Source organism: Chroicocephalus ridibundus, chromosome 22, assembly GCF_963924245.1.
Source record: "Chroicocephalus ridibundus chromosome 22, bChrRid1.1, whole genome shotgun sequence".
In the NCBI taxonomy this organism is placed as follows: Eukaryota; Metazoa; Chordata; class Aves; order Charadriiformes; family Laridae; genus Chroicocephalus; species Chroicocephalus ridibundus.
In genome coordinates this window covers 2,644,863-2,661,165 of record NC_086305.1, presented here as the reverse complement: position 1 = coordinate 2,661,165, position 16,303 = coordinate 2,644,863, and the positions used below count along the sequence as shown (strand labels likewise).

At 47.9% G+C, this 16,303-nt stretch overlaps 1 protein-coding gene across 9 annotated transcripts in view; it reads right to left on the bottom strand.

Annotated features, from left to right (window-relative positions):
• Positions 1–462: 462 nt before the first annotated feature.
• The window catches only part of CRTC1 (CREB regulated transcription coactivator 1), a 51,848-nt gene continuing 36,007 nt past the window's right edge, over positions 463–16,303 (bottom strand). For 4 of the 9 annotated variants that reach the window (XM_063358414.1, XM_063358419.1, XM_063358416.1 and 1 more), the window contains 3 exons: positions 12,177–12,263; positions 11,173–11,353; positions 463–10,406 (listed from right to left, as the gene is read on the bottom strand). In XM_063358414.1, coding sequence (XP_063214484.1) covers positions 10,195–10,406; positions 11,173–11,353; positions 12,177–12,263 — 480 coding nt within the window. In that variant the 3' untranslated portion in view covers positions 463–10,194. The remainder of the gene's footprint in view (positions 10,407–11,172; positions 11,354–12,176; positions 12,264–16,303) is intronic. The other 5 variants (XM_063358417.1, XM_063358423.1, XM_063358418.1 and 2 more) reach the window with 3 other exon arrangements.

Below are 16,303 nucleotides of genomic sequence, written 5' to 3'. Positions count from 1 at the left end.
AAGAATTCCTGCGGGGAAAGGCATGCCCAGCTGTTAAAGCGCGCGTACGACCATCTCATTAAGCAAGTCTGAACACTTACACGCTCCTTTTCTCTTTCAAAAATCCAGTAACTCAGAAATTCTCCTCACCCCGGAAAGCTCCCGGGCTCCGCAGCAGCCCAGAGGCGCGAGCGAGGGGCTGACCCCAGGGAAGTCCCCAAGAACCCGGGGCCGCTCCTGGAGACTGTAAATTCCCAGATTTATCCCAAAGCTTTGTATCTTTTAGATCCGTCTGCAGTTTCCTCTTGAAGGACAGAGTTCAGTTTTCACGGCTGTAAGAAGCCAATTTAACCAAAATAAGTTAATTTGCTGTTTCTTTATAAACACAAGCGCTGAAAACACCAATATTTCGACACAGAAAACCATCAGTCAAAAAGCAAACAAAGGACAAACCGAACCAAGAAAAAGCTAAAGCAGCCAGAGACAAAAACATTTGAACTTTTATTACATTTCATTTACAAAGAATGCAAAGATACAAAGACAAAAGCCTTCACACAAAAAGGAAAAGATTGAGGAGAATGTACATTTAGTTGAGCTGCTTTTTCACATCATTTCTCAGATTGCAAACACTTAAAGCCAACTTCAGTTTTCCACTTTGCCTATAGAAAAACACAATAAATAAAACTTTTTCTGTCGCAGGGACAACTTTTCCCGAGTTCCTGTGCCACCAACGCTGGAGCTGAGTGTCGGATTGCATATATCAGTGAAATAATCCACGAGTTGTCTTAAGAGAAAAAGGTTAGCTTGTAAAGAACAGTATATTATACTGCCCCAAAATGCATAAATCTGACCTTTTTCCCCAAGCTCAATGAACTACGTCGAGTTGTTTTTAGCTGCCAGTCTGTGAGAGAAGCTGCCAAGAGCAGCTGTATTTAATTTTATTAAAATCAGACTTTCCCTTTCATGAGCACTAATACATTGAAGCGTCCGCTGCTTCTACAAGGAATCCTCCCACAGACGGGGACTCCGCTAAGGACAGGACAGAAAGCATCGAAAACTTCTAATTCCTCCCCCAAAATAAACCCTCGGTATCTACCGGCTTCTCAGCGAGCGGCTGACTGCGAGGCGCCACCTGAAGCGCTGGGCTGTGCGACGCCGGCAGGGCCGGGGCTGTGCGCGGGGTACAACTCCCCACACGGGCTTCTTCGCCTCCCCATGCTCATGCCATGAATATTCAGGATCCAGTAAGGAAAGAACGGTTTAAGCAAGCCCTATCCCCCCCCCAGCATTTCACCCCATAAATATTATCATATAACTTTTATATTCATCATCTACTCTGCAAGAACAGAAGCTTTACCTATTTATCTTCGCTATATTTAGTGCCTTAGAAATTCCAAAACTGAGCCAAGCTCCCTCTTCCCCCTTCCAGCGGAGGCGCGGGACGTTACAGGTAACGCGGGATCGTTGGGAACCGTTCGCTTTTCTTTCCCGACAAACGGCCGGGGCAGATGGGGCTGAACGAGAAGCTTGCCCTCGGTGTGCTACACCTCAACCCCGCTTCGATGAGCGAGTTCAAGCCCGGAAAACTGAAGGAAACACCGACAACTCCACTGCTGCAGCTGCAGAGACCGGCTCTTACATCAGATCTACACATTGAGGCCTTTTGTCCCTTTTTCCCTAAAGCCCAGTACAAAAATGCAGGATCGAACGACCTGCAGGATGCGTACGACGAACTCCACGTGTGACGGCAGGGACGCAGCAGCTCCCTCGGCCGCGAGACGCGGAGCGGGGAGAGCCCACAGCTGCGGCGGCGTCCCCCGGACGTCACCACCCGCTTCGCTCCTGGCAGGGTCCCAGCCCCGGCTGCCCCCACGTCCCCCCCCCGCCCCGCGCCACGGACGCAGCCGACGTTCCTCACCGACACCAACCTCTCGCCGCCTGCCGAAGCCTCAGCCCTCACCGCGACTCCGCCGTCCCTCGCGGAGGGGAAAACCTCCTGCCACACGCGGGCGGGCGAACCCGCAGAGGCCTCGGCCCGATCGCGAAACATTCCGCAAAACTGGCAGCTGGTCGAGACCAACATTCCCAGGGGCACAACACCCCCTTCCCGTAACTCGGCATTTTCCTACTTAAACACCTAAACACAAGGGAAGCCCCCACCGCTGTCGGGCGCCCTCCGACAGATTTTCAAGCGTTCTCTGCCGGAGGCTGTGACTACACGTGACACAGAAAATGGGAACGAACCCCAGCTGACGGCCCGGCAGATCCTCCCCGGCTCTATGGCCCTCCCGGCTCCCAGACCAGCGGCCTCAGGGCGACGGGGCACAGGCCGGCCCTCACGAGGCATCGCCTCCCAAAGGAAGCGGAAAACACCGGCTTCGGAGACACTTAAAATCAGCGAGCAGCTCTGCTCTTGCTAAAAGCCCGTTTTTGGGGGCCTGGGAGGCTCCGCTCTCTGCGGCTGAGGAAGGGGAGACCCGAAGGGACCCGGCTCCGGAGCCCCAACGGTCTGTGACTCCCAGACGTGCATTTCTCCAGCAGAAGCAACAACTATTTTGGTTTGTCTCATTTTCGGATGCTTTCGAAGCTGGGTGACGCCTCCTTTGTTCGCTCGGGCTGTTAATGCGAGGGTCTAACACAGCTCCCACCCGAAGAACAGACGTTCCCAGGAGGGAGATTCTGCCACCGATCCCACAGTCTCCACCCGCCGCCGAGAGCGCCTGTCGCCCGCGCGGTTACGTTTGTCCCAATTTATTTATGAAGGATTCTCTAACGCCTAAGGTAGACCAGGAGACGGCACCTGGGTGAGACCGGAGCCGTTTGACTCTGCGTCCCCCCGGTCTCTTGGGGCTCTGGAAACACGGAGCAGAGGCGGCGACTGCCCTCGGCCGGCAGCTGCCACCTCCCGGCGCGTCCAGCTCCCCCCGGTCCCCGCGGCAGCTCACCCGCCCCACGCAACAAAGAAAAATGCCATAAAACAGAAACTTGATCCAACACAGATGGAAAAACCCAACAATTTTAGGACGGACAAGAGCCACGCCGACACGAACGTGCCCGTTGGCTCGAGGCCGGTCTGAGTCCCCGGCGTTAGCCCCGGTGAAGTTCCCTCCCCGGGAGGTTTCTCCACACCGTGACCAGCAAACTCCTCCCCCGGGGAGCTCGGGATTTACCGAAACCGCCGGGAAAGCAAAGCCCCAAGCTCGGGTTTAGGCTGGCGCAGGGAAGCCACCAGCTCTCCGTGAAATGGAAAACATGAAGCGATTTCTGGAGGAGGAACAACCCTTCCACCAGCTCGGAAAATGCCGTCCCTGCTGCACGCGGATGGGACCGTCACTTTGCAACGCAGCCATCGGAAACAGGCAAACGCTCTTCCCGTGGAGCACAACTACCGCTCACAGCATCATTTTGAGTTTGGAGTTCAGTGAAACGAGACTGGAACCAGTGACAAACACCAACACGTCTGCGCTCCAAACCAAACTGCTTCGACACATGCGGGTCTGCAGCGGCAGAGCCCAGGTTCCCAAAAACCGGAGAGAAGGATGGCAGGAAAACGTGATTTATCCCTCACGTGCTGCGGGCGCATACGTGGCTCCTGCAAATACTACAATGAGTTTTTCCGCCAATAGGTTTCTCGCTCTTGCCTGAACATCCAACAGCCATTGAGGGGAAACACGGGCTGCAAATCTAAAAAAAACCAAAAAAAACCAACTAGGAAAGTATCTGGAAGTCGGAACAGGCTGAAGGCAGGCAAAATTAAGGAGTAAAATCGTCTAAACTGTCATCTCCATCCTACCGTAACGCTGTGAGAAGACACCTGCGGTGTTGTCATTGTTCCAAGCGGTGTCTCGCCCGCGTGACCGCGGTGACAGAAATACCTACGGCGAGCAAAGCGCGTCGGAAAACACCCCGAGAGCGACAGGTCCCCGACAGCTGCTGCCGACTCCCGAGTCAGCAATTCCCAAGGGGAATCCCCACTGCGTGGCCACACCATCGGGAACAGGGACGAGCGACTGGGTAAACTCAAAGCGAGCAGCTACTGACAGCCCGGCTGGTACCGGTGACCCGCTACCGACGTCCCCCGGGCCTGTCGCGACAGCAGACGGCTGGAGACGGGTCAAGAACCATTCGCATTTTCCCTTTTGTCTCTTAAAAAAAACCCAAACGTGTCTCTTGCCACATGAGCTTTCTGCCCGAAATTACGCTGCCTTAACGCTGAACTAAATTAAAACACGATCAATAAAACAGGACCGTTGCACACACCGGAAAACACCAACGTAAGGTCACCGTGACTCCCCAGCAAGCAGAAAACGTGCAGCAGAAGACGCAACACCCAGCGTTTACTTTGTTCTCCTGTAGCTACTCAACAGCAAAATTTAACGTAGAAAGAACGGAGCTAAAGCAAAGCCAACACGAGTTCGGCATTTCCCTGCCCGCTGCTCAGTTCCCACCACGGGAGAGCGCGTCACCGCGCGTCCCACTGTGCCGACATGGGAGGGCACGTCACCGCGACACCATCCTGGACAGAGTACGCGGAGGGCGCAGGGATTCGCTCTGCTCCAAGCCCCAGGCGGGCGGGATCTACCCCTGCTCCACACACCCAACCGCAGACGGGACTCAAACCCCCAGCCACGACCAGACGCACCAGCGCGGGGACGATTCCCGGGACAGGGACGATTCCCAGCGTGGCCTCGTGCCCGTGATGCACCTTAAACCCGAAAAAAGGGGCGCAGGTGGCTGGTCTTGCTCCTTTCTCTTTGGCCTCGTTACCGGTCACCCTCAGGAACGCACAGCACCGAGACAGACACTTCGCCTTTCAAGAGCGGAAAACCTGCAGCAGATAAGGAGCAGGGGGGCATTTATGAAAGCACCCGCACTGCCCGCTTGGGGCAGGAGTCACCGAGTCGTCTGGGGTTAGGTGGTGTGAGATGAGATTTTCACGGCTGCTCCAAGAGACGACCACATTCGGTCTCTCGAACAGAAATCGGGATGCGGACGGAGGGACGTGAAAGGGTCAGGGAAGGCTCTTTGGCCTCGCCACGCCATCGCCGACGGCAAGTGGCCACCTACGACTCACAGCGCTTCCCGACGAGTGGCCCCGGCTCCGCACGTCCCGCAGCCGCGTGTGCTCCCTGCGCCGATCCCTGCGCCGATCCCTGCACTTCGCGTTTCTTCCCTTCACCTTTCCTACCACGCCGTTTCCCGCAGCCGCCCCTACGGCGGCCGGGAGTCAACTCACTGAAGAAAACAGTAAACATATTTTACCCCTTCAGGCCTTTATTTTGATAAAATTGGTCAAGCCCACATAAGGCAATATACACCACAGTTAAAACCACCCCCCGCCCGCCCTCCCCCCCAAAATAATAAAATAAATAACACAAATGAATATAGTACGTAATGTAGTGTTTTGTTTTGCAGTATAGAAATTCCACACAATGATTCTGTTTAAAAAGGTAAAAATGATTTATAATACACAGTTATAATGTCATCATGGTGCCCGCATAGAAAACTGACATGCAATCCATGCCTACACTGCGCAGTATAAATAATATGCAACTAAAAATACAAAGAACAGGAACAACTACAAATTTATATTATTTTACTTTTTTTTTTTTTTTTTTTTTTGGCTTTTTCGTTTTTTAAAAAGAACAGACACACGTAACAAACGCTACCTGCGCTTTCACATTGCCATCACAGTGACGGGGGTTCCATTTTTCAGAGGAATAAACGTGTTTCTGCGTCGGTTTTTCTCCTGAAAGCCCAGCGCACAGGGCGACCCCCGGGGCGCTGCGGGGCTCTCCCCCTCCTGCGCCTACAGGGGGGTTTCCAGGGCGAGCGCCACGCTCCGCAAGGGACACATCTCAAGCCTTAATTAATGTTTCTACAGCAATCCACGCTTTTACAAACAAGCACAGCCAAGACCTTATTTCTGAGGGCAGTCTGCAGGACTCTGTAAGTTACCGGGTGCTGCGTTTAGGCAGACTCAGCGGGCAGCTCGCTCTTTTCAGCCGCACGGGTTCGCACCGGGGTTTTCTCAGGCACGCTTGTTAAAAAAGAAAAAAATTGAATTAAATTGAAAAGAAAAGGTAATAAAACGTAGAAATAACGAACCATTTGTGAAATTAATTTGCGGCCGCTTTCTGGAAACCTTTTCCCCTCTAAAAAAATAAAAATAAAATTAATAAAAGGGAAAAATAAGTGTCGGGTTGTCTGTACAGGGAGGTGTTGCACAGTTAGAGCTGGCTGACATGCAGAAGCGGGTCGGGGGCTGCCCGCGGTCAGTCTCGCATGCGGCAAGAGGGGGCCGGGGGGGGGAAGAGGATGCGGAACACTATGTACAATGGAAAGAGCCTCCCCCCCCGCCCCGCGCCGCCACCCACGGCAGAACTTTTGGGAAAAAATCACAGTATTTTGTACACTGAAGGTTTATTCCTATTATTTCCCCATTGTATTGGCAAATGCAACAGTCTAGCTTGGGAACTTTTTAATGTGTATATATATATATCTATCTATATCTATCTCTCTCTCTAAAGACACATGATACGGGGAGAGGGCAGGGTCCCCCAGCAGGTATGTTCGGCCAGTAACCCTTTGAGACACCAGACAGTTCCAATATCATTTAACTGGAAAAGTTATACATAATACGACTTGGTTTGGTTTTTTTTTTGCTAAGTGATCTTTTTTCTTTTTCCGCTCTCGTCCGTCCCTGGCCGGGAAGGGGCAGTCGCTCCCAGCGGCCATCACCCTTACACACAAGTTCAAATTAAAGCAGTATTAATAAATTTTCAAATAAAATCAGATTACTTGTTCTGAAAACACTGGGGACCCGCTCCCATCCGATCCCATTAGTGGGGATCCTGTAAACAGTGTTCACGTTTGACAACTCAATAGATAGTTTTTGCTTTAAAAATCAGCTTTATGCATCCACCCATTACAAAAACACCGATGTTAAGGGGAGAGGGGGAGAAAAATCCCTCTGGAATTGCAGCTCCTACACGATGCCGTCAGGAAACCGACCTTCCGGGAAGCAAAATGCAAGAGCTGCTGGAATAACAGCTCGGTTCTCAAAGTGGAGCACGAAAAGCAGCTTTTGCCTTGCCCGCTCCCGCCACCAAGCGCATCTCGTCACACACAGCCGTCGCCCGCTTCCCACGGTGGCTTCATCCGACCCCTTCCCACCCCACAGCTCCCTTCTCCCTTCGCCCCGCACAAAAAGGAACAAAACCTGGATTTCTCTCCACTAGATGGTCCCTAATTTTGACAGTTGCATCCAGACGTGTTATTTTTAAATTAAGGCCATTTTAAATCTCTACTTACAAGTCTAATAAACAAGATCTCTTATATACACATGTAGTTTAAAAAAAAAAAAATCAGAAGGTAGCATTTAGCAACGGCTCCCTGTAAAAGTCTCCAGTGAGGAATCTCATCTCCTACTCGGATGCTTCGTTCTGAAGTGACTCTGGTTTTAAAAAGAAACATAGATCACAAACCAAGGAACTGCAGGCATGGGAGTCATTCCAACGGGAGAGCGGCAGACAGGAATCCCATCATGGAACTACGTGAACGGCAAGAGGCGAATTCAACTCCCACGGTACCTGTGGCCATTTCCGAGTCACCTGTGCCCAAATTATTCCTGTTCTTTTAGGGTATCCTCCCGCTCGAAGCTATCTTTTATTTTTCCTCCTTAAATTGAAAAAGCATTAGCAATCTGAAATAAGCAGACACCAGGAGTTAACACGCGCTACTGGGCTTAAATCCTGACAAAAGACATTTCCGACAGAGATGCAGGAAAAGCTTTCCATTGCGTGGGGAGGACCAAAAGAAAGAGAGACACAGGTAAGCTCAGAGATCCAAAGGAAAACAAAAAAAAAACACCAACATTTTTTAGTGCAAATGGGTCAACTAATGGCACAAACGTGAGCAAACACGCACCCAGATTAGAGAGATCCCACCAACAACTCTGCTCAGCAGCGTTTGTGTGAATCTCAGGACGGCGTCCCACCGATTTCTGGAAGCACACAGAAACCTAGTATAACTCATTAAGAGCGGCCCCGCTCCTTGGCGGACCTTCGTTAGCGCTTGCCAAAAACAGCAAGAAAACCCCTTTCTCGAGGGGAACGGGACGGGGAGAAGTGCTGAGGGCTGGGTTTTTCCTTGAATGTCCTGACGGCTGAGAACAAATGGACACGTTTTTGGACAAAAAGCAAAGCCAGTTGATGCAGATCGAATGGAAACGGAGCAGATGGCGGACCACCATGGCGGGGGGGGCAACAAACACAACCCATCTTGAAAGGAAAACTGAAACGGGTCTTTTATTGAGGCTGTATTTCAGAAAAATAGAGGTGGATGTTCAACCCCTACTGCATGGAAACGCCTTCCTCTAGCAGGTGTTCCTCCATCTCCCGTGCAGGGTGTCAGGCGCAACGTAATTTTTAACTCGTTAATAAGACTCAAAATAATGTTAATTCCTAACTTCTGCTGAAGAGAAGAGTCCTGTGCTTACAGACTCTGTTCCTGTGCAGGTTCTAGTGTCACGAAGACAACGTTTAACAGTGCCCCTGGCAAATACTAGAAGCCTGTTGGGCTCTTGGTAAATCTTTAAACCCACTTTTCAGATTTGGTACGCGTCCCCGGTGCGGAGATCTGGGAACCATCAGGAATTCAGCCGTGATGTGTCCAGTTGAGAGTCAACGGGTGGCTTGGCTGGTTTTTTCCCAATCCGCCCTTGCTAAAGTGTCGCTCCCCAGCCCGTTGTACTGCAGCACAGAATATCGCCAAGGACTAACAGAAATAGTCTCTTATAAATTTAACAGAATCTCAACCTGCTGGAGGATACAGTACTATTCACTGTGCAGCAAGCTATTTTTTCCCCCGGGTGAAAGAAGGAATATCTAAGTTCCTGCCACCCTATTTTGACTATATAAAAGGAAAACATCTAGACTTGCCTTAGGCTTCCTCACTTCTGCTCAACATCTGTTTAAAATTCCAGTTAGTTAAAAATACCTATATATATAATATATATAATATATTTCTGGAATAAAAACACAAAAAGATGTACTGTACAAGTATTATGTAGAGTGCTTCAATTGGCTGTATGTAGTTTAGCTACTTTCCTAATATCCAAATACTTAAATAAAAAAAAACAAAACAAAACAAAACAACAAAAAGATCATAAATAACGGTAACAGAATAAGTAATGAATAAGAATAAAAAAAGTCATCATGATTTGAGCCAGGCATTGCTATAGAAATGCCCTTCCTGTTGCCCAGGAATCTCTCACAAAGTAAAATTAGAAACATGCTCTGCAAGTTAGTCTCCTATATTCTTTTAGCTGCTTTAAAATGTTCTGATCCTTCTTCCGTGCTAATCAAGTAATGAATTATAGTACTTTTTTGTGTGCTCAGAAATGCTCTATATATATATGTATACATATATATAAATATATATATTACATATATATTTAAAAAAAAAGAAAGCTTTGAAAATAGTGTTTACAGTTGCCTTTTTTAACTAGCCGGCTACAAAAGGCCCTGGGGCTGCCAGGCTGCTTTTCCGCTTTGCCAAGAAGGCGAGTTTGCTCGGGGCAGGAGAAGAGGCAGAGGGCGCGGGACGACAGTCAAGGAAACCAACCTGAAGACAAACATGGCATGTCGCTAAAGGAAGAAGCGTTTTTACTCTACGAAGCGGCTGTCACGAAGCAGAGTCAAAACCTCCGACGGTCCCCCAGCCCCTCCCAGAGGGCGGCAATGCAGAGATTTGCTTCCCAATCACCGGGGGGGTGGGGGACAGTCATCGCTCCCCGTCTCAAACAGCAGCCACCAATTTGGTACGTTAGAAAGAATCTGTTTACCCTTGGCTCTGAACCTTCCTCGCCTGCCCAAAAATACCCCCTTTTCTAGTGCAAAGGATAAATTGACAACTTAACGCTGGAGCTTTGGTGGGGGGGAAAGGGGGGGGCTCTGGAGAGGAAAAGGCTGATGGAAACTCCTTACTCATCAATGGCAATGAGTGGATAAGGGGTGAAATACGGCGCGACAGGGAGTAGGGGGCTGCAGCGCTGCAAGCTTAGAACGACAAGCTTTACTCATTGTACATGTTGTACAGGACAGAGCTGCTGCTCTCGGCAGCTCCTGCTCCGACACCACTGACCCATCGGACTCTCCAGTTCGGCTGGGCTCCAGGAACAAGCGTCATTCCCAGGCTCCTGGTGTCCCCGCGTCACAGCCGGTCCATCCTGAACGTGTCCTCTGTGGCGGGGTCGGTGAGGACCATGTCTGGGTCGTTCAGCATGTGCAGTCCATCCAAGGTTAAAGGGTCAATTTTGAGTTCATCCAGAGGGAACTGGGAATCCGTGTCAAAGCTGACGTCTCCCACTCCTGCCAAAGAGCTGGTCAGTTCTTTTGATAAGCTGGGAGGAGATTCTCCTGTCACTGCAGGGAAGAGGAAGAGAAAGGTGTCGGGAGGACTTAGCAAATACATACGCGCCAGGCAGACAAGTCATCAAACAGCTTGCAAAAATTCTGGAATAATTTATTGAACTAAGGCTGAAGTTCAGATGAGAAACAACTATCCTCGTCTCCAGCTGGATGAATTACGGATTTGTTAGAGCATCTCAAAACCATCACAATGACCTAACACAAAGCAAAATTCATGTATGTATATTGAAGGGCCACAAAGTAGCATCGCTTTAGTCTCTTTTCTCCCCCTTAGTTTTAGGAGGAATAACCTTAATTTATGTGATTCTAATCAGCAAGAGTCCTTGGGTGAAATACGGACTGAGCTACACTTTTCTCAGTGGCCTGTGCAGAAATTGTTTACAAACATGCAGCCGTCACCACCATATGTGACACCAAAAGCCCCTTTGTTGGCAAGTTTGAACAGAGGGGCAGAGGAGGAAGTTTGGTTTTCACCGCTTCTCCCTCGCCGTGAGGGAGGATGCAGTGCATTCAGAGGCAGGGAAGGTCTGTAAGACAATTAGTGCTGCCGTGGCGGCTCTACCTGTTTGCTGGGACTGAACAAGAGCCCTACGCGGGGAATCCGCCAGACCGGTAACACCAACATTTGCACACGGGAAACAAACCCTTCAAAGGCAACAATACCCTTCTCCTTTCCTGGCTGGAAGCGAGCCATTGCGCAACAAAGGGAAACACCGACAGGGATGGTTTTACTCCTCGGTTAAGTCTGTGGTTTTCTCACCTGTAAGAATGATGTTGGGGATGTTTCCATGGCTGGAGTAATTCAGCTGCTGCGAGTCCTGCAAGCTGCCATGACTGCCGGTAAGTCCCATCATGGCTGCCTGGGAGTAGTTAAGGGTGGAACAGGGGCTGTACAGGCTGTTGGAACTAATGGCGTTTTCTATCATATTAAACTGTTCAAGCTGAAGACCAAGGCACAAAGGAATTATTACTTCTAACCATCAGGAAATAACAGCAAAACAACTTAAAAAGCTCAAGTACGGGAAGTAACGTTGAAAAGAGACAGGCAAACAAATTCATCTTTAGGTTTCACTGATCAAAATATGGTCTAATTTCACTTTACTGCCAAATTCAGAGTTCAGGGGAATGAGGAGAGGATGGATGCAAAAATAAAATTGTTGCTTTGGATATCGTAAGAACAGAAGAAAAGGGAGCTTTAAAACAAAGTAAAAACCACGTAACTCATGCTACTAAGTCAGCTATCTGCCCATCGAGCATCGCCTCCCAAAAGTCATCTCATTTTTTCCTGGTACCAGAGCATATTTCATGGTCGAATAAATCAATGCCCAGGTTGGCCAAACTAATGAAGTCATGGGTCTGTTTGCTAGGCTTTGGTACCGTGCACGACTCGTTTGCCAACTTCAGGAGTAAATATTGTTACCACCTATGGGTAAACCCTTCCCAAATGCAACAACAATCAGAAATGTGGGGGTTTTAAAATTTATTTTCATTATTTTTCATCCAATAAACTTGGCAGAACACCTTTAAAAACATCGGCTACAATGGCTAAGAGGGAGGAAGGGGAAGGAAGATTGGGGAGGAAAAAAAAAAAAAAAAAGAGAAGAAAAGAAAAGAAATCCCCGAGTATTGCAAACTGAAAATAACAGAAGTAAAACTGTATGGACAAAATGCAATCTCACACAAAATAATCAGAAGTTGATCTATATTTATTTTAAGCTGAAAGTGGCCGAAATATAGCTGAAAATCTGAGATGAATTTGCTCACCTGATGGGATAGGGCATTAGCCTGCCTAGCTGTCATCTGCTGATCATAATAGGAGTCACCAAATACACTCCCCAGAATGGAAGAATGCTGAAAACAAAACAGAGTCTTTATGGTGCAAAAATCTCACAAACAGACGTACCCACGGTGTGCGAGTGACTCCAGCCTTCCGACCGATTCTTCTCAACGTTAGTTAGCAGTGCCCTTTATTATAACCACCGCTAACCGTCAGCAAATTCATAAAACGTTCAGTATTTCCCTCCAAGACACAAATCCTTCCACGTTACACTGCCTTTCGGTCAGCACAGAAACACAGTCAAATAAACCAAACAAACTTCCTCACGGAGGACATACAACACGTAAAACTTCTGATTTATGAAAACAGACGAGTGCGCTAGCTAACACGTGAAATAAAATCATTCTGCAACTTCGGCTTTTTTGTGAATTTTGTTGGGTTTTTTTTTTGGTGAAAGACAAACCCCACACAAAATTAAACTGCGCGTGAAAACAAAACGCGATGCCAAGCTGATCACCAGCGCGCAGGTAGCGGCCGGCTCACTGTCTCTGCAACCTCCTGTTCACCAACAGCCAGCTTCACCGTGACAACAACACGCCGAGAGAAAACTGACATTTTAAAGTCATTTCAACTTTAGCTGCAGTTCAGAAAAGTTAAGGAGAACGCCCAGGAAAGCATGTTATGGCAGTTTGAAGGCAAGAATCTCAGGAGGAATTTCTCAGCCTTGCTAATTTTACTGTCCCCTCTAGCACGACAAGCATTTAGCAGTTATTCTAAAGGTGAACAAGAATTTGAGGTCAATATTTTAATACTATTCGGTACTGTCCCAAAGAGTTGCCAGATACAAAAGAAATGGCAGAGAGATCACTTCTTACTTAAAACTGTCACGAATCCTGATACTCCAGATGAAAACAAAACATCTACTGACAACATCTATAAAAGACAATTTGCATGGAGAGTTTGTATCAATCTCGAAAAAAAAAAATTCAATACCTTGCGTAGCATTTTCCAGTTGTTTTTATCTACACACTAAAAGAGGAAGGCTACAAATTCACCCCTTAGAAACCTAATCAGCACAGGAAATTAAGCAAAACCCTAGGAAATATCAGAACAGAGTTACACCAGCCACCACAGTTAAAAGCACTGAACACAGGCAAAGATTACGATACTCAAAAAACGTAGGATGATGTCCACAACAGTGAACATAAAAATTTCAGCAAACATCACATTTTAAACATTCTCCCTCCTACACGATTACGATATCTCAGCACAGCTTATTTGCAGGTTGCATGCAAGGAAAAGAATGGAAGCCTTGTATCAAACAAACAAACAAAACCAAACCCACCTAAACTGCCCACGACCTCCACAAGTGGCGACTATCAGGACAGAAGCCACAACACATTCTTTTAAAGCAAACAAAAACCTTCCCGCCTTCAGCCAGAATCCTCAGCTACCACATTCTATGGTCGCTTTTGGATAAATGTGGCACCAAGGGAGGAATTCGCAGCCCGAGGAAGAGACTCGTCAGGGGAAGGTGGCTGAAAGCTCAGCACATGCTGAGTAGATCCCGGTTGATCCAAGAACTGCTCCGAGCATCGCCGCGAAGCACTTTCCACCGGCTGCATGCGAGGGCGCAGGCAGGGTTTGAATGCACTTGGAGAAGAGAGAAATTTGCCGCAGAACAGCGCTGCTGGATAACGTCAGGACTGGGAGGAGAAGCCTCACGGACTCCACGGAGCTGCATCATAACGTATGGCACTGGCAGAGTCAGCAAAGGCACCAGGCAACTGCCTCCAAATCTTTGTCAGAGAAGATCATTCAGTAACTTCTCAGTAACAAACGGCTCAGCTAAATGAAGCCAGCTCACCCTTAAGACTGATTAAATAGAGCCTGAGCCAAGAATAGGGTTTTATGGAGAAAAATAAGATTTTGATTCACTTCCCTGGGCATTTATGATCTGTCACAGCAACGACCGCAGAACAATACTGACGTCTTTGCAGCTTAACGCCCTACTCGATGCCCTCCTTAGAAGCAGGTAAAAATGGAAAACGGTTGTAATTGGAACCGGTCTTCCAATTTATCAGCTGGGTCCTCACAACTGCGGTGGCTGCTCTATCCCTCGCAAAACACAGGGGTGTGAGGAAGTTCTCAAACACCACAAGCAAGAGCCACATTACACCTGACATGAGAAAAAGCAAAGCCCTACTCAAACAAAATAACCACACTTTTCCTTAAACCGCTGATATCTTACTTACTGCCCAGGCACATTTTGATCAACTACTCAAACTCCACATTATTCAACCTGCTACGTGTGTTACTTTTTCCTTTCAAAGGCATGGAGTCAGAGCCTGGAGCTAACTCAAGCAAGCAGACCAGGACCAGCCAAGCTTAACTCTGTCCCGAGAGAATCGTTCCCATCGTAAGCGGCAGGTACGGCTTCACGACTGTGTGACGGTTTATAACAATTTCTCATGAAAAAACTGCGCTTCAGGATGTCACATACTCAACGTGAATCAAAGCCAGTTTGGACCGGCGCTACAAATACAATTGCTATTCGAGAGCTCCAAAGAGGATCAAGGTTGGTTTGGTTTTTTCCTTTAACTTCTGACATTTCATTTTTACAGGAGCTTTTCAGAAGTAGGGCAAAACCTAAAATCTTTGCATTCCACTAAGCATTGTTCCCCTCCTAAAAAGTTTGGGCAACATGAAAAATAACAAACAGGAGACCAAACTCTATTTGTGCAAGTCTAGGTTAGTCACTCCTAACCAAACACACAAGCCCGTATTTATTCCTCAGCTCTGCAATATACCGGTTATTACATCTGTAACCACTGAAACTCCCAAAGGAAATCAACTGGAAATGTCATTACTTCAACACTTCAGAGTCCTAGAATAATTTATCAACAGCTCTGTGAAAAACATCTTGCTAACACCATCTCCTCCAGAAACACTAGATGAGGTCTGTTTTGTCAACAGTACATCTTCTTGGGTTAATGATGTGGTGACTGCAAGGGGGGGGGGAACCAAACCACAAAACCTCTGGCTTAAATTATTCATCTAAAAATACATACCATATTATCCAGTATACAGCCATTCTACTAAAAAAAAGCAGACTTCTAGCTAATTGGAACAGTATGCCAGGTGTTACGAGGAGAAAAGCAACGTAGTAATAAACAAGCCATTGTCAATGAAGAGCCATGCAAACACAGAGCTGAGAACTACAAGCAGAGCTTTTCAATTCGTGTTTGAACAGGAAGACCTTCGTATCACAAACACACAGCTACAACACGAAGGCAAATAGATCTGGAGATGCGGAAAGATGAAAAATAACTTCTGGTGAATGAACCGTATGTGATAAAAATCAAACCACAGATTTCTATTTTTAGAGCATGTCACTCGTTGTACGGATGCGCTGCAGAACGATTTAACCTAAAATTAATCAGAGCAAGGGGAAGACGCCCACCCGGTCACACCACCCGTTCCACTCCGGTCAGCCAGAGTCAGACTGGTCCACAATGGGCACGTTCTGCTCTTGGAACCAATCTGCCCCTACCCTTGGCAGGTAACTCTACGGTCTGATGGGTCCTGCTGTTTGGGAGCTGCCCCCATAATCACAACCAACCCCAATTTTTCTTACAAACTGTTTTTTTCTTCCCCCATTGCTTCTCTCCACACTCGCTCGCCACTACTAGCTTTTGGTGCCTTGATGGAGGCAGGAAAAGCTTTCTCATTTTTAGTTGAGCAAAAAATAAAAGAATTGTGTGGGTATTTTTAAGAGGCCAATACTAACGTAAGCTTTATTAATAAACCCTCTTCCTTTCACGCAGAGTTATGGTGTCCCACTTGAAAAAAGAGTTTACAGGATAAAACAGGCCCAGCAAGAAAAATTATAGCCAAGTGTGTGCTCCACGGGGGAGATGCCTGCTGCACTCCAGTACTTTGGGCTGACCAGTGGCAACAAGCCTGTGGACAAAACCAAGAAAGAATTATTGAGAAGTCAAGGGGGAAAGAAACTCAACACAAAAATCAAAAATGGGCTGCCCTGCCCAAATGAGAACGGGACCTGAGAATTTGCAGCAAGACTGGCAACAGCTTTGCTCTACGTGACAGCCTG